This window comes from Cotesia glomerata, linkage group LG3, assembly GCF_020080835.1.
Source record: "Cotesia glomerata isolate CgM1 linkage group LG3, MPM_Cglom_v2.3, whole genome shotgun sequence".
NCBI classification, from domain to species: domain Eukaryota; kingdom Metazoa; phylum Arthropoda; class Insecta; order Hymenoptera; family Braconidae; genus Cotesia; species Cotesia glomerata.
Window position 1 is genome coordinate 7,556,054 of NC_058160.1, and position 26,387 is coordinate 7,582,440.

General features: G+C 28.3%; 1 protein-coding gene across 1 annotated transcript; it reads right to left on the reverse strand.

Annotated features, from left to right (window-relative positions):
- Positions 1–19,704: 19,704 nt before the first annotated feature.
- LOC123261033 lies at positions 19,705–25,523 on the reverse strand. The gene is made up of 5 exons (XM_044722506.1): positions 25,378–25,523; positions 21,897–22,065; positions 20,234–20,394; positions 20,047–20,154; positions 19,705–19,966 (listed from the first exon to the last, which is right to left on the reverse strand). Exons 1-5 carry the CDS (start codon positions 25,395–25,397, stop codon positions 19,801–19,803), a joined length of 624 nt encoding a protein of 207 aa, XP_044578441.1. The 5' UTR covers positions 25,398–25,523; the 3' UTR covers positions 19,705–19,800.
- Positions 25,524–26,387: the final 864 nt, after the last annotated feature.

Sequence of the window (26,387 nt, forward strand, 5' to 3'; positions counted from 1 at the left end):
CACACACACACACACACACACACACACACACACACACACACACACACGCACGCACGCACACACATACATACATACAGACATAGTGACACCCTCGCGGGGATAGTCAGGGAAGCTTCCTGTGACCCTCAAACGTCGAGATCTGATGAAAAACTCGATTTTTGTAAAACGGAGTAAAACCAATAACTTCCCGATTTTTGAAAATCTGAGATTTTCTTAGCGGGAAGTTAAAAATTAGGAAAACGGTTGACCCTGAAGGCCATCCCTGCAACTTCCCGCCAATTCTATACCTAAACGCTTGAAATTGCACTTATGACGTTTTTATGCTCTTCAAGCTCATAAATACAATTTGTGTGTTATTTTGAGCTCTTCGTGCTAAAAAAAAATAATTTTTGTATGCTTTTGAGCTCTTCGAGCTCAAAAGTTTGATAGAAGTTTGATAAAACACTATTTTTTGAATTTTCAAATCGCAATAACTTTTGAATGAATGAACCGATTTACACGCGGTTGGTGGCATTCAACGAAGTTTTTTAAGCTTCATGAAGAATCTTCAAGTTTAAATTGACAGAACGAAAAATTTCGGAGTAATTGCAAAAAAACACTTTTTTCGGTTTTCTTTCGTCAACGATAACTCACGAACGAATCAACCTATTTTGACCGGACTGGCGGCGATCGATGTGGTTTTTTGATGTTGAGAGCTGATTAGTTTTTGGAATTGATCGGTAAAGCCGTTTAAAAGTTATTCCAAAAAAACCACTTTTGAAAAAATTTTTTTTTGTAGTTTTTTTGCGATTTCTCAAAATCTACTGGTCCGAATCATTCTAAAGTATGAACAAAATCTAAGTTTGGTCAAGCCCTTTCGAATGGCACCAACCGTGATCAAATCGGTCAAGCCGTTTAAAAGTTACGAGAGGTTTACATAGGGGAGCCTGGGGCACGACGGCCCCCTTAAGCCGATTTTTCCTATTTGTGGCTTTCAACCATAAAATTTATTCATTTGCCATCTATTTCGAAAGAATCAGTCGAAATTTTGCAAAAAATCGAAAAAAAATTTTTTTTCTTTTCTGGGGCACGACGGCCCCCTCCCCAAAAAATCATATAAAAAAAAATTTTTAACTTCCCGCTAAAAATCTCAGATTTTCAAAAATCGGGAAGTTATTGTTTTTACCCCGTTTGGCAAAAATCGAGTTTTCATCAGATCTCGACGTTTGAAGGTCACAGGAAGCTTCCCTGACTACCCCCGCGATGTTGTCACTATGTCTGTATGTATGTATGTGTGTGTGTGTGACTATGTGACTCGCTTATAACTTTTGAACGGTTGAACCGATTTCATCGCGGTTGGTGCCATTCGAAAGGGCTACGCTGAACTTAGATTTCCTGAGAATTTGAACCGATTCGGACCGATAGATTTTAAGAAATCTTGAAAAATCTTAAAAAAAATAAGAAAAAAATCATTTTTGAAAGTAGTTTTTTTGGAATATCTTTTAAACGGCTCTATCGATCAACTTCAAAAACTAATCCGCCCTTAAGCTTGAAAAACCACGCCGATCGGCGTCAACCCGATCAAAATCGGTTGATTCGTTCGAGAGATAGCGTGAACGAAAGAAAACCGAAAAAAACCGAAAAAAGTGTTTTTTTCACATAACTTCGTCATTTCTTCTCGGATCGTTTTTGATGATATAGAATAATTTCAGAAGTTAAAAAACCGCGTCGATTGCCGCCGAAAACGTGGAAATCGGTTGATTAGTTCGAGAGATATCCTCGACGAAATATTTGGAAATAAGGATTTTTCAACATAACTTCGACATTTTTTGGAATAACTTTCAAACAGCTCTACCGATCGATTCCAAAAACTAATCAGCTCTTAACATCATAAAACCACGTCGATTGCCACCAAGCTGGTCAAAATCGGTTGATTCGTTCGAGAGATATCGTGAACGAAAGAAAACCGAAAAGTGTTTTCAGAGTTACTCCGAAATTTCTAGTTTGACCAATTGAAACTTAGAAATTATTTATAAGGCTTAAAAACTACGTAGAATGCCGCCAACCGCGTAAAAATCGGTTCATTCATTCAAAAGTTATTGCGGTATGAACATTCAAAAAATAGTGTTCCATGAAACTTCTATCAGACTTTTGAGCTCAAAGAGCTCAAAAGCATAGAAAAGGTATCTTTTTGAGCTCGGAGAGCTTAAAACAACACACAGATTGTACTTTTGAGCTCGAAGAGCTCAAAAAAGCGGCCAGGTATTAACGGAATTAGCGGGAAGTTGCAGGGATGGCCTTTAGGGTCAACCGTTTTCCTAATTTTTTTTTACTAAAGCTATTACCACCAAAATTTAGAGATTCTCCTCCCAGAAAACGTCATCGAGGGAAAACCACGATTCTTACGAGTCTTGAGTATCGCCGAGAACTCACAGAAAAAAAAATCAACATAAAGCAAAAAAAAGAAAGACTTCAATTAAACAAAAAAAAAAAAATAAATAAAATCAAAACCAAAATATTTGAAAAAAAAAAAAATTTTAAATATAAAAATGATGATTGCCATTGTCTGTATTGCAATGGACTTTCCTCAGAGTTCTCAGAGTCATGGATTCAATGTCAAAATTGTAATAAATGGTCTTATGATTCTTGCGCAGGAATTGGCGAAGATTATTCTGACGAATATGTTTGTGATCATCACAAATAATCGTATATTCATTAAAGTATCTCGATGTGATTTCCTAATCATCGAACATTTATATTTCATGGTTTATTCAAAGTGTAATTTTTGTTAACGTCTTAAAAAATTATTATAAATTTTATTATTAAGCTGTTAATTAGTTTTAAATAGATAATAATTAAAAATATAATTAATTTCTTTTATTGCACTCAGAGGTTTTAAACCTACGTATACAAGAAAAAATACAGAGATGGTATTTAGCAATGAATTGGTAACATTAGTTTACATTGATTGAAATTACAGGTTGAGTTTTCAAATTGAGCTTTTTAAATACGTAATATCTTAAACCAGACCTTTTTTTTTATATTTTTATCAAGTCAAAATAAGAAATATGAATTGCGTAGAGTAAGACATCCTCGGACGAATTCAAATAAAACTTTGAGATTAGGTTTCTCTTTGGTGCAGAGGATACCGTGATCAATAATTAATAATAAAATTATTACTGTTTTAATTTAAAAAAACTGTTTTCAATTTTTTATAAGCTATATAATTCAATTTTTCATTAAATCTTTCAGTTTAATTAAATTCATTCTGATTCATTGACCTGAAAAGGCCTAAAATAATGAATTTTTTAAATTTGTCATTTTTTTTCGAGTGGTCCATTATGCCCCACATATCACATATTGGCCCAAAATATCATAAAAACATCAACGATGCCATAACTTGACGGAAAACGGAAAAAAAAAATTTTTACCTAATTTATGAGAGGAGCCGTCATGCTACGAACCGTCGTGTACCTCTCTCTCCTGTATGATTTAATTTTTTGTTAAATTTTTTAGTTCAATTAAATTTTTTCTAATTCATTTTACCACAAATTTATCACAATTTAAAAAAAAAAAAATTTTTTTTCGTTACAATTTTTTTCTCGAGTGGTCCATTATGCCCCACATATCACATATTGGCTCAAAATATCATAAAAACATTATAGAAGTCATAACTTGAGAGAAATTGAAAAAAAAAATTTTTACCAAATTTTTGAGGGGGGCCGTCGTGCCCCAGGGGGGCCTTCATACCCCAGGTTCCCCTACATCCATACACACACACACACACACACATACACACACACACACACACACACACACACACATTAGGGTGTGTCATTTTTAGGCGATATTTTTTTTTTACTGCTATACCAGAAAATCTGGTAGTATAAAGAAAATAAAAAATTATACCACTGAGCTAAAGGTTTTAAGTCCAATAGTGACTTAGCTCATCAAAAAATTCGATTTCTCATTTAAATAACACAGGAAAAATTTTTTTTTTTGTTTCAAGTGGACTTTTCGTTATTAAAAAAATTTTTTTTCGAAAAACCTTCTTATGGTTTTTGTAGAAAATTAAATTTTCTACAAAAATATCTCTCTAAACGAAGACTGTAGAACCACTATTTTCGAAGTTATAGCCCGTTAAACGGTAACATTTAAAAAAATACACGTTAAATTCCATTCAATTTTCAATTTATTACTCTTACATGAATAATTTAATTTTATTGTACATTTTTGAGCATTAAAATTTTTAATTAAAGTATTGACTCGTTTCAATATAACAATCTAAGTCAAATTATTATTAAATAGTTATTACTATTGTGAAATAATAACACTTATGGATTGAAATCATATTTTCGCGCTTATTTAAAGCAATATATTCCTCAAAAATTTATCTGTTTCAAGAACAATTTTCATTCAGCCGGACAGAGGCTTCGGGACTCTGCCACATTTGTATTTTCATTGTATAAGTATACATAAAAGCATGGTATTGTGCGCCTTCAGCAATCTAAGCTCCTCGACAGGATTTAGAATTTATGAAAGATTTACTGAATTATAAAAAAATAAATAAAAATATTTCAGAAGTAGCGTCAAAAAAATTCAGCAATCACTTGTGGTATTTATCGGAACAACTTATTTGTTTGTCATTATTTGATAATAATGTTAGTGCAGAAATCAAATTAAAATTAATTGAATCGATTCAGAAAAAAAAAGTCAAATTAAAAACTTTAAACGATTTAATGTAAAAAATGTTAATATTAATTCCTTACTAAACAAAGAATTGTATGAATTTGCATCAGAAGAGTCGATGATTATTTTGAAAAGGTTGGAACTCCCAACTGATTTTTTAAATTTACATCCTGATCAGTGGATATCTGACAAAAGTTACAATACGTGCCTCAAAATTTTAAAAAATTTACACGTTAATGATACTGCGGAACGGGCGGTCCAATTGATGGAAGCCTACAATAAAAGCTTAACTGCTGATGAAGAGCAGAAACAGTACTTATTGCAAGTTGTAGCTATGCACAGGAAAAAATTTCCAAATGCTAACAAGCAGACGTTAATGTTACCATTTTTAGATAAATAAAAAAATGAAATTTTTTGTAATTATAACGATTAATTAATAATAATTTGACTTAGATTGTTATATTGAAACGAGTCAATACTTTAATTAAAAATTTTAATGCTCAAAAATGTACAATAAAATTAAATTATTCATGTAAGAGTAATAAATTGAAAATTAAATGGAATTTAATGTGTATTTTTTTAAATGTTACCGTTTAACGAACTATAACTTCGAAAATAGTAGTTCTACAGTCTTCGTTCAAAGAGATATTTTTGTAGAAAATTTAACTTCCTACAAAAGCCATAACAAGGTTTTTCGAAAAAAAATTTTTTTAATAACGAAAAGTCCACTTGAAACAAAAAAAAAATTTTTCCTGTGTTATTTAAATGAGAAATCGAATTTTTTGATGAGCTAAGCCGCTATTGGACTTAAAACCTTTAGCACAGCGGCATAATTTTTTATTTTCTATATACTACCAGATTTTCTGGTATAGCAGTAAAAAAAAAAATATCGCCTGAATATGACACACCCTAATACACATAAATACATACAGACATACTGACACCATCGCGGGAATAGTCTGGGAAGCTTCCTAGGACCTCAAAACGTCGAGAATCGATTTTCGAAAAACGAGGTAAAAACAATAACCTCGATTTTTGAAAATCTTCGATTTTCTTAGCGGGAAGTTAAAAACTCTTGGATGCAGAAATAGTATATTACGCACCAAGAGAGGAAAGTGGGATACTCCAACCAGCGTGTAAAATTGTCCTCCGAACCCAAAGGCGATGGTGATAAACACGCGTATTAGGATATCCTACTGCTATCGTTGATGCGTATACTATTTTTCATCATATTTGTAACCAAAAGTTGAAATTTTGTGCTCTTGTTAAAGTAAAATAAAATTAAACATTCCCAGTCCCTCTTTCACACATCATGGAATAAGTTACATTCAACGCACCACGAAAATTAAACTTAAATTGATAATAACTATTATTTGGAAGATTGCAAGACCGTTCTTACAAACAGGAATTTCAAGAAGAGTTATTCTATTTCTGTCAACTGTAATCTATATATCTAATAATAACAAAAAAAAACGCAGTCACTAAATTGAACAATCAAATTATTTTAGTACTTTAATGAAAACCAGTTTTGTTTTTCAGAATCAGTGATATAAAAACCAGTTTACCCGTACCTGACCTTGCAAGGTTTTCGCCAGTCTTCTAAAGTGTAAAACTAAAGTCATGTAAATTTTATAAAATCCCAGTTTCGATATTATAAATAAAAAAAAAAAAAAAAAAAAAAATTAAAACAAAATTTAAACTTTTTTTAACGAAATGAATAATAATTTCCTGAAAACAGTGACAAGTCATTTTTTAAGGAAATTTCATATTAAAGATCTATTGTTGTTGTAATATATTTACTCAGCGATAAAAAATGAATAATTATGCTACTTATAAAATGTTGTTGGGAAAAGATTCTTATAATGCTTAGAGAGAATAGTATATTACACTATTAGGGCAGAAAGTTTGAGATTTCTGCACTGCGCGCCATGATCCCCGAGGCGTAGCCGAAAGAATCACGGCACGCAGTTCAAAGCTCTCAAATTTCTGCCTGTGTAGTGTATACTATTTTTCTTTATAGCCGGTCGAAAGTACGTAAAATATTTCATGTACTGTATCGAAAAAAAATTGATGCCTGCCCCCGACATTTGCGGCACGAGCGAAGCGAGTGCTGCTGGTCGGGGGGAGGGGGGGTGGCAGGCATCAAATAAAAAAAAGTTAATGTGCAATCAAATAAAAAATAATTAAAAAACATTTTTGTTTTTAATTTTTAGATTAAATAAAACTGAAATTTCTTGAATTCAACAAACATAATAAAGATTATTCTCGGTTAAAAATAGAAAAAACGAGCATATTATCTGAAAATTAACAATAATTAATAAAAATCAAATTAAATTGTTGTTACTGCGTACATTTTTCTAAATGATTCATTAATTAAATAAAGTTGATCCATTTTACACACGTCACTGTCAAACTCAATCTCAGTACAGTACAACCTAGTTATAAAGTTACATCGGATGATCTACTCACTCTTATGACAGTTATATTTTTATCTATATCTCTATCTATATATGAAATATTTCATGTAAGTAGAAGAAAGAAAGAAATATAACCAAGTTGTATTGTACCATCAATCGTAAATGATCAGCGTAAACAAAACATAGTTAGTAACAAATGACTAATGTCAGTCGCGGTAGCGAAAGCATTTGCTCCTGCTGTTATAGAAGGCGAATGTGTAGCTTAATCAATGCACGAATCTTTAACTTTCTGCCGCGAAATAGGTGCAAAAGATGCGTACTTTTGACCGAGGTATAAAGAAAAACTACTTAGTCAAGTTTATAATGTATAATAAAATAAAACAATTCTCAACTATTATTTCATTGACATCTAATTGAAAAATCATTTCCCACTCACAACTTGACAATATCATCAGGCGTAGATTTTGGAGAAGAGTTTATTATTGTACAACTTACAATTTTTATTGCGCTTGCAATCATACAGAATAAATAATTTCTTAAACATATTAATATTCAAGGAGTGTTATAACATATCCGTTGCAGCAGAAAAGTTTTATGTTGCTTTGAAAGCTAAATATGGATATCTGTTGACAAAATAATGATTATTCTAATATAATATACTATATAAACATCTTATGTACTTCTTAAAAATATATTTCTAATTTTGATGAGTCATTATATTACGCTCTTCAGTTTACTTTTTATATATTAATAAATATTCAATACATATTTTCGACTCATACATCATTATATAAATTTTTATAATTTTTATATTTTCATAAATATTTTCAACATATACATCATTTTATGAGTTTTTTTAATTGTATATTTATTCTGACCTATTATGTGAATTATTCAAGTATTTTATCTTAAAAAATTTAGTGTTCTATCGATAAAATATTTTTAAGGCTGTAATAAGTTACTCATTTGCAAATTTATCTCCAAGTCAAAGGAGAAAATTTTCTCTTCAAGTTTTTTTAAGCTTCACCGTTTCACATATGCATCTAATTTCTTCTCGCATATATCATATACAGTTTTCTCATTTATATATTCATAACTTTGTATTTACTTTCACTGGATTAAAAAAAAAAAATTAGGAAAACGGTTGACCCTGAAGGCCATCCCTGCAACTTCCCGCCAATTCTATACCTAAACGCTTGAAATTGCACTTGTGACGTTTTTGAGCTATTTGAGCTCATAAATACAATTTGTGTGTTATTTTGAGCTCTCCGAGCTCAAAAAATAGATTTTGTATGCTTTTGAGCTCTTCGAGCTCAAAAGTGTGATAGACGTTTGATAAAACACTATTTTTTGAATTTTCAAATCAAAATAACTTTTGAATGAATAAACCGATTTTCACGCGGTTGGTGGCATTCGACGCAGTTTTTTAAGCTTCATGAAGAATTTTCAAGTTTAAATTGATAGAACGAACAATTTCGGAGTAATTGCGAAAAAACACTTTTTTTGGTTTTCTTTCGTCAACGATAACTCACGAACGAATCAACCGATTTTGACCGGACTGACAGTGATCGACGTGGTCTTTTGATGTTAAAAGCTGATTAGTTTTTGGAATTGATCGGTAAAGCCGTTTAAAAGTTATTCCAAAAAAACCCCATTTAAAAAAATTTTTTTTTGTAGTTTTTTTGTGATTTCTTAAAATCTACCGGTCCGAATCGTTCCAAAGTATACTGAAAATCTAAGTTTAGTCAAGCCCTTTTGAATGGCACCAACCACGATCAAATCGGTCAAGCGGTTCAAAAGTTATGAGAGGTTTACACACACACACACACACACACACACACACACACACACACACACACACACACACACATACAGACATACGGACATCATCGCAGAAACATTCGGGGAAGCTTCCTATGATCTCAAAACGTCAAGATATGATGAGAACTCGATTTTCGAAAAACGGGGTAAAACCAATAACTTCCCGATTTTTTAAAATTTTCAATTTTTTTTTGCGGGAAGTTAAAAATTTTTTTCCCCTCTTCAATAACGAAAAATGGCGTGAAACTATATTTCTGAATATTTCGAGAGCTTTTAGAAGAGAAAAATTTTTTTTGTGAAAATTTTGGGGTACCTCATTTTGCTCCCTCTCCTTCTCTATGTTCTGAAATTTTCATTTACGACATTAAAAAAAATTCATGAAATTCGGATTTTCCATTTTTTTTTTCTTTTTATTTTTATAAGACAATTGTAATAGTTTTATATGTCAATCAAAGTTTATTCCACGGATACGGCCTAAGTTCCAATGAGTAAGTATCGCACTTACAATATACCGATTAATTATATCAGTTAATCTATTGAAATAGTCATAGTACAAAAAATATATACATTTCATGGAGTAAAACAGGATGTTTTGATCCATGTATTGGTCATTCTCGTTTTCTCTTTATAGGTAAACAAATTTATACACCTATCAGACTGTTCTACCTTAATATTTAAAGAGATTCTACAGGCCACCTCCATTATGTAATCTTTGATACGATCTTTTTGGTTAATAATTTCAATAGTTTGTTCAAATTATGACTCTGATGATCATTTCATACCAATTACTAGAATTAGCTCAATTGAATCGCTGACTATTTAATGTTTGCGGTCAATTATGTTTTCTGCGTGTGGACTGTAGATTTTTTTATATTACTGAAAAATAGGCGCTAGCCTTCAACGTATAGAAAGTAGATAATGCTCTGAGTATTTAGGTTATTCAAAGCCGGCAATCACATCCAAAGATCGGTAAATGTAAACATCCGTTGATGTTCATGATATTAAATGGAATACATCGATTTAAATGCAAATACTGATAATAACGATTATTGCATGATTATTATTTCACATGAATAATTATAAATAATATTCGTTAGATTGAAAGAAGAAGGCTACGCTGTTTCAAGTCATTTATCACGGATGAAATTGATTTCTGTGAAGTGAGTTATTCAAATAAACTATTTCGTGAAATTGTAAGTATTATTCAAACACAAAAATATTAAAATTCAAACCCCGAAAGTTCTTCCAGATATAAAACCGTAATTACACTTTCGCCGGAGAACACAAAATCGCACTTAGAATGTTAATAATTTGAATTTAATTCTTTTATTTGTGCATGCTTGCTATTTTCTGTAATTTCAAGAAGACTGAGCACGTACTCGAACCATTTCCAATATCGGGTCACAATCGATAAAATTGTTTATCTTAAATAAAAGTAATATTACGAATGATGAATATTTTCTAGTATGAAAAACAATAATGAGACTCTTGGTAGGTGTAATGTTAAGATTTTTTTACCCTTACCTAAAATTAAATACTTATTTTTAATGTGTTTTAATTTTATTATAATGGATTTCACGTCTTTAAAAAAAAACTAATAGAATTAAATTTTCAAAAAATTAATAACCTACATACATCAATCACTCAAGAATAAATTTTTTTATAGAAGAAAAAAATTATAATTTCAAGCGCTTCGAACTTGAAAATATCGGAAGTTTTAGGGCTGACTGCAGAGTCAACCCTTCTTTAGGCATTTACATCTGCAAAAACTACGGGAAAACAGTTCTTTTCTCACCATAAAAAAATTTTCTGATACTGCCAATTTTAATTTTTCGTTTGATCTGATTTTACGTCGTATTCAATAAAAATTTGAAAAAAAGTTGACCTTGCCTAAGCCGCGCGAATGTCAGGTTAACCAATTGCGCTAACCAATTGCGTCACTGGGGAGAATATAACTAACCCCTACGCCATATAACCGATAAGTTGGTGCACATCTCATCATTTATAAAGAGCTAACTATATGGTGACAAAGTGTGACGGTTTATTATTTATGCAATTTATGTTATTTATTAATGTGTTTCAATAAAAATTAACTATTTTTTACAAATTTTCATTCATTAAAAATGCAAAAGTCAAATTCTTATATTACTTCAGACTTAGTAAACCATTGATTTTCATAGCAGGAAGTTAAAAATTTGTTTAGTAGTTAATAAAACTAAAAACCAATGCGGATAATTTTCTTAAGAGAATAAAAAATTTAGCGATCATGCGCTCTCCGTCGGGAATTTTCCACACTACCTTTGATTGAAAAATTATACATATATGGACATACATCACCATATCCGGATACAAAAAAAATTACACAAGGACAAATCAGGTCATATCAATTGCTGCTGGAGGACGGACGTGTAAATGCGTCTTGTTTTTGTTGATGCAGAGTTTTTAATTATATATGTACCAATAAATTCAAAACGATGTATATTGCCGATTGGTGTTCATTTTAAATAAATATCGAAAAATTTTTTCATACGTTCCGATTTCAAAATTATGAAATTTAAGATTTTTCGTTCACTGTCGTATTGGAAATTTTTTTCTTGAGTTTTATTATATTCTCAAGAATTTTCACTAAAAATGTAGACTCAAACATCATCTACCAGGTAAATTTTCAACTGCTTTGAGCTTGAATATATCAGAAAGCTTTAGGGTTGACTTGCGGGGTCACCTTTTTTTTAAGATTTTATTAATGCAAAATCTTTATTATTGGCATTACTAAGATAAAAATACATGAAAATCGTCAACGGACCTCATGGATTCTAAAATTTTAAACTTGAAGAGAAGAGTAATAATAGGGTGTGAGTAAAATGTGACCATCAAAATAGACGAGAGTAATAAATAATTCGATGTCGATAAAATTAAGTTGAACAATTGAGCGGAATTTAATCCCAATCCAAAAATTATTTATATTAATATCAATAAGAGTAAAAGTGTCACAATAAAATACTTGTTGGTATGGTCCTGAATGGAATTAAAATACACTGAGCGAACCAAAATGAGAGAAAGAAACTTGCTCACGACTGTCCAATCAAACATCGCTGCTGGTATCACTTAACACGTACACATTTGTTTTCATCTTTTTTTTTTTTTTACTTTTTACTTCTCATTTTTCTATCCATCGATCGCTTTCTCCGGAATATATATGTATATTAAGTTAAGACCTTCTATATAATTCATATTGGTGAATATTAGAGTTATAATAGAAGATACATATCTATCACATTACATCCTCGTATATTAATACTTTATAAAACGTATGACTGAATATTTATCGATGACATGATCCATAAAAAATGTGGACGAAATATTTTAAATATCAATTTCACTATAATTGAAATGTCACTTTAATAAAACATTTACGAAATAATTTATTCAAATTTCTTCATCTGCTTATGTTACGAGTAAATTATTGTAGTAGATATACATTTACATTAATTGCATTTATTGCTGTTATGATTGGATCAGTAAAAATGAAAAAATAACTGTTACTAATTATAATATACAAACATGAATTTTGTTAATCTCGGTCCTGAGTAGAGAAAAATGAACAAATTTGACCTACTCCTTCTGGCGACGGAGATAGCGACCTTAACATTACAAGCATTCTCAACATCATGTTTAATTGAAACTTGTTTAAAAATATAATGATATTATGGCATTCTTGGAATTTTTTTGGCAACAAATAGTCTTAATAGAAAGGAAATTATTTTTTTTTTTATATAAAAAAATGTTGTCTAATAAAAACATAAGTTTTGTAATAGGAAAGTTATACAAACAATAATATATTATATTATTATATTAATACAACAAATTATATTATTTTGTAATAATATAAAAATGTATGATTTTTACTATTTCTAGACGTGTCTGCAATCGATATCAATCTCAGTGCATAGCTATTAGGTCGAGTGTGTCGGATGTGCATTTCTGATATACATATGTATCAGGGAAAGCAAAATAAGGATCAACGATCTGGAGAAAGTCCTGTGCACCTCCGCATTGTATTATACATTTTTATTTATAGCCACATTTTTCGGAATTAGTTGTCATGAATACATTTATTTCACTTCGAAAATGAAACTTAATTTTTTATGTTTGATAAAGTATTGATATTATTTAAGAAGATCCAGGACAATGTGAATAAATATTAGAACTAAGTAAAACATTATGTAAGAGAAATACATTTGTTTTTATTTTTTTAACTCAGGTGTAATTTAAGTACAGTGAAAATTTTTAAAATTAAGAATTTTTTTAAATTTAAGTTTTTGAACTTTTATTAGCAATATTGGATGAAAATAGGAAAAGAAGGACTAGGAAACTTCGACATAAAAAAAATAAAAAATATTAATTTCCTACACAATTATACTTGTAATTTAGTTTTGTAAAGTGTGAGCATGAGCAATGAAGGACATAAGAGTTGTGAAACGGTAATTTAACAATTAAGGACATCATATGAACATTTACAAAAAATAACCGAGTACATGAGTTTGGCTTGTATTAGTGAGTAACACATAAAATGGAATAATATCATTATCTAGAACTCAAACATGTTTTCAATAATTATTTCCGTCTTTCTTTTTCGCAACTCCTCTTCACGAATTACAGGCAAATTCCTGAATAATATTCAAAATAACAGAACGTACTCCTTTTAAATTTTGAACATACTGTCAAGTAAATAGTGTGACCAGAAAAACTAGAATATTTATTTATTTAGTTTAATTTAATTTAATTTGATTTTTGACAAAGTTAAAACCATAAAAATTTAATATCTCGCATCTATGTACATTCTCAATAATTTTAGAACAAATTGACCATGAGATTTTGAAAAAATTACAGAAATTCATTAAGTTTTATTCGAAATAAAACGAAGGAAGTACCAGCGTTTATTATGTGATACTTGGTTAGTATCTGTTTATTTAGTTTATGTCTGTTTGAAGCAGAAAAACATTTGATGGATAATTAATCGCAACAAACATAATACTACCCGTAGAAAATTTTTTTGCCATCAAAAAATTTTATGTGTCCATATATGACAAGGTATTATCTGATATGTCCACTTATAATTTTTTATCTGTCCTGAAATGCTTATAAATGGCCTAATATTGAAATTGGATGTATATGGACGTATATGGACGTATATAAACTTATCTGGCTTTATAGTTTCTGGTATGAGTTGATATGCCTACATCAGACCTAATTTGATCATATATGCCTAAGTATATATTTTTTTGACCAAAAGTAGTGTTCAAAATCTCTTACGGAGGACGCATGAACATTGAATCCGTCTACAATTTAGAAATAGAACTAATTTTTTGTTGAATAAAAATTTTATGTTACGCTCGTAACTATTTTTCAGATTTTGAGTTAATTAAATCCGAACAAAAACAGTTTCACTGTAAAAAAATCACGCCAAGTCCACGTTCATAAGACTATTAAGAAAAAAAAATTTTATTTCTTTACAAAAAGATATAAAATAAAAAATTAAAAAATCCAAGTAACCGATATGGTTGTATATGATTGTCGGAAATTAAAAAAAATTTTGTTGTAAATTTAAAAATTAAAAGAAACAATTTTGGAACGTATTTAGAGTGCGTGGTTACGAAAAATTTCACTTTTTATGAAATTCCTAAAATCTATTTACTAGGACTTTTAAAAAAAATTGAAGTACACAATGTGAAGAATACAACCATACATGACACGCAAAATCGTGAAGCGTTCCACATTTTTACAAATATAAATAATGCTGTGAAGCGGGAAAGAATAGGAGTTACGGTAATTATTACGTGAAGCGTTCCACATTCACGTAACAGGATATTGGTAGGAAAGGATTGAGAAAGGAATGTGGAGAGGATCATCTTAATGTGAGTTTATAGAATATGCGAGAAAAAAATCCACAGATTCGGTAGAATCTGGCGCCAAGTTCCGTTCAAATCCGTTGTAAACGGAGCGCCAGACTACCGAGTATGTTTACCATAAGCAGAACGATATTTTCAGGTTGCAAAATTTTATTCATTCTACAGACCTTTTTTTTCTTCAATGATACTCTATAATAATACGTTATATGTTATATTATCAATATTAATTAATAATGGTCTTTGAAAATAATAAATTCTATTTAAAATTAATTAAATTCACTGGCACAAACTATAGCGACCCAGATTTTTAGATCCTGACTTTTTTCTTATGGAGAAAGTGACATGCCACAGACTAAATAATTCGAGAATCCATGGTAATCCTTCTATAGATAGGAAACTACAGTTAGAAAAAAATATTTCACAGCTTGAACCTACACCCGCCAGGGTGCGCTGGAATTATTTCTACATAAACTGTAGCTTCAAGAGGATAGTTTGTTATAAAAAAAATTCAGCTAACGCGAGATTTAAGTTGATACCAATTGTCAATTTTTATTATAATTACAAAAAATACTAAAATCCGAACAAAAACAGTTTCACTGTAAAAAAATCGCGCCAAGTCCACGTTCATAAGACTTTTAAGAAAAAAAAATTTTTTTTTCTTTACAAAAAGATATAAAATCAAAATATTAAAAAATCCAAGTAACCGATATGATTGTATATAATTTTCGGAAATTAAAAAACATTTTGTTGTAAATTTAAAAATTAAAGAAATAATTTTGGAACGTACTTGGTGTGCGTCATTGTGTATGTCAAATTTTTTTTCAGTCTTAGTAGATAGATTTTACGAATTTTATAAAAAGTAAAATATTTTGCAACCACGCACATTAAATACGTTCCAAAATTATTTCTTTAATTTTTAAATTTACAACAAAATGTTTTTTAATTTCCGAAAATTATATACAATCATATCGGTTACTTGGATTTTTTAATATTTTGATTTTATACCTTTTTGTAAAGAAAAAAAAAATTTTTTTTCTTAAAAGTCTTATGAACGTGGACTTGGCGCGATTTTTTACAGTGAAACTGTTTTTGTTCGGATTATTAGATAGTTCGGACTGGGATTCGAACCCAGAACCTTCCGAAGACATGTCGGCTACTCTACCATTTGAGCTATCCGGTCTATACTAAATTTCCTTTCGATTATTCTATATACATTAAGCCACACCGTCCATCTTACGGCAAGCATTTTTACAAATATAAATAATAATGTGAAGCGGGAAAGAATAGGTTACTTGGATTTTTTAATTTTTTATTTTATATCTTTTTGTAAAGAAATAAAATTTTTTTTTCTTAATAGTCTTATGAACGTGGACTTGACGTGATTTTTTTACAGTGAAACTGTTTTTGTTCGGATTTCAGTATTTTTTGTAATTATAATAAAAATTGACAATTTTAAGTTAATACATTTCCGGTGGCAAACTATCCCCTTTAAGCTATAGTTCATGTAAAAGTTATTCTTGCACCGCCTGGCGTGTGTAATTGCAAGCTGTCAAATATCTTTTTTTCACTGTAGTTTCCCATCTATTATAAGATTAGCATGCATCTTTATATTATTTAGTCTCTGGCCGTCCGCTTTTTACATAAGAAAATAGTTAAAATCTAAAAATCTGGGTCGCTATAGTTTGTGCTGATTATTTTTAATAATTTTAAATAGAAATTATGAAGATAATTGATAATAATCAAGTAATACGCGTGATAAAAAAAATGAACTACTATTATAAAATATCATATAAAAAAAAATCAAAGTAAATTTGAAAAAAAAAGTGTAACCTCAAAAAACTGTTCTGATTACGGTATATACACACTCGGTAGTCTGGCTTGAGAACGAAACTTGGCGCCAGACTCTATCGAGTCTGTTGATATAAGTATATGTTGATTTATTAAATAAAGTATATGTTAATTTAACCAAAACTACTTTTGTTATATCATCTTCGCTGTGGTTATTTTTTGCGACCAATTTTAACAATTTAAAAATCAATAATACCTCAAATATATTTGATGATTTTTAGTTTTACCACAAACTAAATAGTTCAAAGCATATGATCTCTCTTCTAATTAATCAAAAATAATGTTACCTCAAAAATCAGTATCAGATCGGTTTAAACTTAACCTTTAAAATTAACTATTTATAAATGGCTTTTTTCATTTCTAAATACAATAGCATTAAATAAGTTTGATTATTTCTTTTTCCTGTTAAAATAAAAAAAAAAAAAGAAGCCTAAGGTCTAAACAAAACTGCAATTGAATATTGAACGAGAATGTTCCATTCCTACTGACATTAATAAAAGGTCAGAGAAACTTATGCGACGTTTCTCGTCGATTCACTCACCAGTGACTTTTGTATCAGCGGTATTCGTCGTCTTGAGATTGGCGCCGTTGATTATGCAACTGAGGATGCAATTTACTTTTGATATTTACTATTCTAAATACTTGCACATAATCATTATTGACCTTACCGTTTGTGACATTTTCAATAAGTTCAACAGTCTGATGAATTCAAGTATTTTTTACTACAGTTTTGGTTTATTCTTCTATTATTAATCCACGAATTCTAAAAGCTGTAAACAATATGCACCTTTATGAATTTATAATTGATGAAAGTGCAGACAATCACAATATATTATTTAAAAAAAAATACATTAACATTTTAACTGTAAGCTATCATTTTACCGGCATAATTATATAACGTTTTCCAACAACGTCCTCGAGTTTTTTCGAGTTACATTTTAACGATAATAACTTTTATGAATGCAATGGTTCTTGTTCTTCCTTCAAGGTTGGTTGAGTTTAATTCTTTTTCTTTTCAAATTCAGCGATATTCTCCTTCAACCCAACCTTCCGAATTTTTTAAATTTTTTCTCAATCAACATTTTTTAAAATCAACGCGTTCACCTCGACAAACTGCGTATTTTTGTATAACATTTTATTTAAAGCTCGGCAGGTTCTATTAATTATCTACACACCCATAGGATATGGATATTACTCCTTAAATTAATGACTTCTTATTTTGACCTTTTACTCTATATCTAATACATGAACAAAGGCCCATAAAGATACGGCCACAAAAAATTTTTACTTTAAAGTTTACAATAACACTTTCAAATACCTGTCTTAAAATAATTTATTGCACCAATTGTTAAGATGATTTATAAATATACACAGATAACTGAACGGCAAGAGTGCATAAGGGTGGAACTTAGCCGTTGTATTATTGTTATTGATTCACAAACTTATCTTTAATTTTTGAGTATGTAATTTATTTGAAATTATTAATATAAGGAAAAGAATAAATTCTTTTAATTTGGTATAAATTCTAATGAAAATGATTTTTATTTTACCACCCTTGTATATCTTGATTTTATATAAATTTATACGGATTATACATTCATAGAAAAAATTTCAATTACAGTTTGAAAAACTTTATGGTAAAATAATATTTTATTCACAAGTTAAACTTAATTAAATGCGATCTCTCATTGCATTTGTATACGACAATGGTTTCAGAATAATTTTTTAGAGATTGAATGAAATTAAAAGAATAATAAAACTGTAAGAAGAGAAACAAATAGGCATTTTTTCTGTAATTGCATGGCTATTTTTCCAATATTAGAATGAGAAAATTTACGACGCTAGAATAAGAATAATTCCTATAAAACATGGTAAGAATTGCTGTTGAACATAGTAATTATTATTATGTTTCATATAGCAAATTTTTCATTGTAGTATGATTAAAATACCAATGTAACATAGGACAAATACCTATCTTTTGATTAAAACTGTCCCTATGTTACCATAGGAAAATTTCCAATGATACCTAAGAATTATTCCCATACGAAACAAGGGTAAAATTTATGTTTTATTATAAGATTAAATGATATGTTGATATAGAAATTACAATTATGCTATTAAAAATCCATCAGTGATCAATTTAATTGAGAATCATAAAACAGATTTGCTTTAATAAGCATAAGTATGATACTTATGATACCATAGGAGTTATTCCTATAGAACATAGTTATTTTTACAAGAAGTTTTCCTCGACCAACATTAGAATAACTCATATATTAATATATCCTAATTAGCATAAGAATTCTTCCACTATCAACTTAGAAATGATAGCTATGGGAAAATAGAAATAATAAATTTTTATCTTTCTATGCATAAGATCTATGTTATGATTCAAAAATACCAACAACTTTTTATTAAAAGCTCTAACTTTCATGAACAGATTTATTGACTAAAAAATGATTTTTAGTTTTTTTGTAATTTATGATTGTGATTACCAAAATTTTTAGGAGCTGATTGAATTGATAATGATTTTCGCTCAAGATATTTTTTTTTCTTAAAGACTATCAAGAATAAAATAATCTGTAAAAATAACTTTACGATTCTTCATTGAAAACTTTTTTTTTTAAAAAGAAAAATTTTAATTTAAAAATTTTTAGTGTCAAATTATTGCATTTTTAAGAAAAAAAAATTTGATTTTTTTGATGATTCAATTTTTTATAGTTGAAAATAATTGAATCATTCAGAAATGAAAAATAGTGTCATAATTCGACTTTTAAATATACAATTAATTTTCTTAAAAAATTTTCGACTCATTTTGTTTTATTATTAATTTACATTTATACATTACAAAAAATATCGGAGATGTTAAATTTATTATAATGAAAAATTTGAGTATACTCCATTTAATGGAAAAAATGAGTATTAACATTTGCTATTTTTTTAAAAGAGCATATCACATGTTTAAATTTCTAATAAAGAAACAATAAATTGCTCTAGAAGTATGAGAAAGATAATTGCCATTATAGTACCAAGCATTTTACTTTAAATGATGAATGTATGGTATAAAAAAATATTTAAATAATCTAATATTAAAAAATTAAATTTTTTTATAATTAATATTTCGATACCATTAATAATCATCCTCTGTGGTAAGGTTTACTTTTTACTTGAACCTCATCTTGCTGTGTTTCTTCGGTTTGCTCTTGAACTTTACCTCTACTATTACTTCCAAATCTTCCGCGAGTTCCTGGTCTGGTAGAGGACTCACTATTAGAATTACTTTTATTTCTTCCGCTCAATGATCTACCAAATAAATAAATTGTATATAAACATTGGAATTGATATATGAAGAAAAAAAACAAACTATATTTTGTGACTTTTACTTTGATTTTGGAGTAGAAGCTTCAACGGATGAATGTGTGGAGGTTTCTCTGTGAGTACCGGCTTGAGCTCGTCGTCTTTTCAAAGCAGCCAAAAGATCTTCATTGGTTCTGCAAAAATAAAAGTTATTTATAATTTATAATAAAAATTGTTATGGATAAGATAATGATAGTAAAAATGTATTAATACCTGAATGATCTCATGATACCTCCAGCTCGGAGTTTTTTTGATGCCTCTGTTGTAGTAGTTGGGATATCTTCTTGCTCAGCATTTTCATCATCCACTTCATCATCGAGTTCTGTCTCTTCTTCTACAGCTTGTTCAACTGGTTTAGATGTGGTGGTTGTTGTCTTTAAAATAATAAACAGTTTGAATTTATGTTATACTTTTGCAGAATATAAACTCGAAAGAAAAAATAACAACAAGTTAACAATGTGGATAACCTTGAGAGGTTATTAAGTCTAAATTCTGATCCTAAATTTAGCTTGCTACTATCAAAAGATTCTTACCATGTATAACTTTCGGGATTCAACTCACGTGGGCACAATAGAATTCTTTTATCTCAAAAAATAAATGATTTACGAGCAACAAGTTATAATAATGATAATATAAAATACAAATGTAAATAATGCATTCTTCATTACATTTTTAAAAAGAATAAAGTTCAAAATAATTATAGCTTATTTGATGAGTTAAAGTAATACACTTTTATAGAACTGGGAAGAAAAATTTTTCAAACCGAACAAAAGTATCGGATTTGATTAGTCATTTTTAGTTTAAAATTTTTGCTTTAGTATAGATTTAGCTTGTATTAGAAAAGAAATATCTAATTAAGTTTTTTTGTGATAAAATTTTTCTTAATAAAAATAAAATCTGCTGACAGTGTAAATAAAAATACATATATTCATCAAAAACTGAAAACTAATTAAAAATAATCAATAACCGCTATGGTCAGAAATTATAAATTAACTATATTCAAAATGTAAAATGAAATATTATGTAGGCATGTTACTAAAATGATTAGTAAAGAATAGGGTTCCTTTCTGACGAAAGTTTTGTTTTTTTTTCAAATTCTCAAGCTCAAAAAATTTTAGCTACAAACGAGCCCTTAATTCTAATATTGTGCTTAATATTTCATTTTGATTATTTATCATTTAAAATATATGTTAATAACTTTTTTTTGTTCAAATTTTTAACATTCAGCCGCTTTTCAATATATTGGTACAATTTGTTGCATCCTGTAACGGATTTTACGTTCTATAAAATTTCTCTTGGGTCTTCTGATATCACTTACGCTGATTCGCTTGTATAAGTTGTCAACTTAATTTTTTAAATAAATTATTATTTTTTCATTTTTTTTTTTTGCGAATCGTCAAAATATAGAAGGGTATATTTATTTATTTAAGAGTATATATATTTTTGAAAGAAATTTAATTCTTTTCAAGAAAGATTCTTTGAGCCAAATCCCTCCCACTTACTTTTGGTGAGAATTTTTTTTTTATTTGCAGATTGATATTTTGTTTTTAAGGACTTGAGAAAAAAAAACTTTTTTCTGAAATTAATCATCCTAATAAAGAAATTATTTATGAAAAATTTGTTTTATGTTGAAAGACTGAATGTTTTAATCGTATCTATCGCTTATAGAAGGAAAACTTCTTTAAGATAATTTACTGAACTGATAAAAAAATAACTGAATAATAAATTGATAAATGATTAAATTTTGCTAATAACTAAAACTAAAGAAAATTAATAACTAATAGCACTTATCAATAGTGAATAATAAAAATATTTAGCGGACACTATAAAGAAACATTTATTTTGGCTTTTTCGAATAAAATAATAAGAACCTTACTGAGGAAGTTTTACGACCAATTGGAGCTCTTCCCCGCGGAGATAATAAGCTTCCTAGTCTGCTTGCAGGTTTTGCAGGTGCTTGAGTAACTACTGGAGCTGCTGGTTCATCTTCATACTCGTATTCGTCCTCAGCTAATGTGCAGCTGATCAGGTAAAATGCCAATAATCTTGAAAGAAAAACAAATTTCAACATCTTTTTGCTCATCAATATCTTCGTTAATAAATAAAATACACCCGTTAATAATACTTTATAATTTAGTTTTTATAAAAAAAAATATTATTGCACGGATCTCATCTATTATAATCTCAAATTATTCTATTAAAAAATTTTAAACTTATGTAACTAAAAATAAGTATCTCTATAGGTTTAAAAGTTTGAGAATTTAATAATAGAAAAAAATTTGGAATCGAAATATTATGATCTTTTTTTTTTTTTAATTAAACTGACTCAAGATAAAAATAAATTGCTTCTTTCATGGAACCCCATAATTAAACTGTTCCTTAAAAATTAATTTATTTTTTTAGGTCGCAGTAAGTACTCCTGCTATCTATGCAAAGACGAAAATTACTTTTTTCATAGAAAAAAAATTTTTGTGATTAAAATTATTCAATTATGGTTATCAACTCAACAAATAATTTTTAGTTTAAAAGAATTTTCTATATACATTGAGAAAAAAAATACTTTTGCTCAATTAATAATTTTTTGGCTCAAGAAACTCGCTGACGATCAAATATTCTATTATTATTAATTATTAATTTCTGAAGAGAAGAACATCAATATTTATCTTTGGATAATAGATAAACAAAAGAATAGCTTTATTTAAATTAAGTAAAAATTATTTCAATCAATTTAACAATTTCTTGAGCTAAGAATATAAATTCTTAAAAATTTTCATGAACATAAATTCTTGTATCAAGAAAATTTTCTTAATCAAAGTATTTTTTTTCTCAGTGTACTTCCAACACAATTTAAATAAATGATTTTTTAATTAAAAATAACTGTTTTTGGTAACAATTTTTTTCGAGTGCAATTTATCAACTTTTCTAGCTTACTGTATTGCAATTAAATTTGCCTACATTAATTAAATCAACAAAATATAGCTTTTAGTATAAAAAAACATACTATTATCTTCATACTATTTATCAAAATTTTTTGATCATTATACTTGAACATAAAACCATTTTTTTTAGTTTAGTTTTGATAAGAAAATTTTCTCAACTGATTTCTACAATCGGTGTTTTTAATTATCAAGCTGACAAGTTTAACTTATGAATTTAATATCAATATCTTTCAAACGGCTACCAACGTTCGTATTTAACCTGTGACATTAAAGTATCCGGAGTCTCACTTTCTCTGGCCTTTTGATCATGGCATGTGATTATATAGTATATAGTAATACATTTAATGCTTTAAAATACTCTTATGGATTCATTCGTAAACATACTAAAACTAAAAGTATTAAGATTGCAATTTGATTCAATTTATATTATATCTACACATTTAAATAAAAATAAAATATTCAAAAAGTTATTTCATAAGCTCAATCATATATAGAATGAATTAAATTATCTTTAAAAATGAATTTATGTAATTGTTAATTTTAGCTCAATACAAGTATTTGTACTTCATTGCTTTCACGTAAGCCGATGAAAATGCTTAAGTTTAGCCAGTGGAGCAGTGAAAGTAGACAATCGAAGACACAACCGGTTATATCGTGACAAATCATAAATCAATTGAAATATTATTAATAAAATTTAAATTCTTTATTTGGAAATTTGATCAATCAGCTCGCTATAAAACAATGAATGCATTAATAAAATTAATATTTATTATTCTTACTAATGTTTTATAATATTTAACGTAAAATATACTTCTCATAATAAAGTTATGAAACAATATTTGTTTTATTAATATGCCTTTCGTCAGTATGGTTATTTTATTAGAATTAATTTATAATAGAGTGTAATGTAATAAATGGCATAGGTTTCTATTAAAAACTATTATTTTAATTTATTAGCAAAATAAATAATGAGAATAAAAGTTATTCATTACCCATTTAATCACTTATAATAATGAAAAAGAACTTAATAAATATTAATGCGTTTCCGCATTAGCAGCCGTTCTTTACCTTAATAATTCAAAATTAATTGACAGAAAACTATCGAGAAAAACTAACAAATGAAAACTTGATTTCTGAACACGGAAATTTTTGCAACTAAAGGGATTAAATCAAAAGTAAAGAAGTCGGCCTTGGAATGTTTCTCACGTGACAATAATCACACCAGTTACACCAATCAGTAATTAGGAATCTGAATTCGTGAAGTATTTAAATATAAATATCGCGAAATTTACATTCGAAATAAACAAGATTATTATCCACTTGTTTAGTAGTAGTATCTTGCTAAATGTTTTTATTCAAGTTTTAAACGGAATTAAAGTTTCGTTATTAGATCTATGTGTGTTTGCAAATTTGATAAAAATAAAAAATCAATCTATTGATTTTGATTTTGTCAATGTAAAAATTTACTAATTTGAATTAGTGAAATTCTGAACTAAGATTTCATAATAAAAGTGAATGCGAAGATACTAAATGATTTGGCATTGATACATCGAAATTGCTGACCTATATTGAGTTGCGATACACTAGAATTATGAATATCATCGACGAAAAATCGGTTTCTTGCAATTACGTAAAAATTAAATGATTTCAATAACATTTGATTTTACTGAAATGTTTTTTGTGCGATTTGGTGTACTATCGACTGAATACATGATACGTAAAAATAATTTATAATGAGATGCTTTTTATGCATAAGGCATAGCGAAAGTATACTAATCGAATAGAGCATGACACTCCTGTCTACACTTTTATTTGTGTAAATTATACAGTACATGATACTTGATTAGAAAATATTATTATTTATGTATTGAAATCATATTTTCTATTTTAATTTTTTAACAATTATCAAATTATTTTCCAAAATAATGGAAAATTTTATCAAATAAAAAGAAAATCTCTAAATCGTATTGATGAATATTGTAATTTTTCTCAACGAGTACATTGTCGACTTACAATGTAAAAATTTTTTTTTTTTATCTATCATTCAATAAAAATACTTAACTATTTGTCAAATGTAAATTTAATGTCATTGAATGTTTTGTTACTTTTGATGAATATCGTTTTTTACATTATTATACTCTGAGACCATATGTTTTTGATCACATATTTTTTTTTAAATTCACAAAATTTCAGAGAATGTATTAAATTATGCAAAATAAAAAGAATATAGAACAACTAAAATTGAAACGCGTTGCGAAGATTTATTAAATAATTTGCAATTATTATGATTGTCATACGCGCTGTTACCTAAATATCTAAGCATATGTGTGTGAAAACTGATGCAAAAAATAAAAAAAGTTAAATTTATAAGTTAGTTCTAAAATTTTAAATATAATAAAGCAAAATTTGTTTACTTACAGGAAGATTGTAGGCCTCATGGTACTCCTGTGATCTCGGCTGGGTTAGAAATGTTTCTTCGAGGATGCTCGTGAGTTGTTGACGAGGAGGTGGAGGAATGGTGAATAGAAAAAAGAGAAAGAACCGATCACACCACTGCAATGTGGAGGTTGTGTACTTTCAAGCGCCGAGTCAAATCTCCCTCTCCTGTTACGATTTTCGTTGTTACACATTTGTCATAACCATATTTATAATATTTAATACTCAATACTTCGTCGAATTTTATAGAATAAATTTACATAAAAATTTAAACAATTTGTAAAAATAATCCATGATGACATAGAAGTTAGAACTTACTATCTATTCTGTGTCATTTATTATGTCAACGAGAGAGTATGCTTTCGATTGTTAAAAAAGCATTTTAATTACTGTTGAATTAAATCTAGAATTTTTTCAGTTTTCAATTCTCCTATCTACATAAGATTATTTAAGTAATTTCTGAAGTTTATTAATCGAAATTTTTTTCGAAGGACTTTTTGAACAGAGTTTACTATTATGGAAGTCAGAAAAACTGCAGAAACTCACAAATTGGTATTACAGTAGCGCTCAAAAGTATTTTATCAACATTATGCGTTAGTTTTTTTCAACAATGTCAAAATACTTTTGAGCGCTACTGTAAATAACGTTGGATTCGATGATTAGACAGACAGATTTTCATGTATAAAAAATTTAATTCTTTTTCACCAAACTTGCAATAAAATTGATACCCTATTTAGTAGAAAAAAAATGAACCTTTTATTTCATAAGGTTAATTGGCAGGTGTAACAATCCTTTTGTAAAATTTGAACATTTAGTAACATGTAAGACCAAAAAGTTAAGTGATTTACCCCAATAGAATAAGCAGTCTCAATTGAAATTTTAACAATTAAAGGAACTGTTCGATTTTTTTCAGTCAAATTGAATTAATAGAGTATGGAAAAAAAGCAGACAGAGTGGTGAGAGCATAGATTTTTTTTTCTGCCAACAACTTA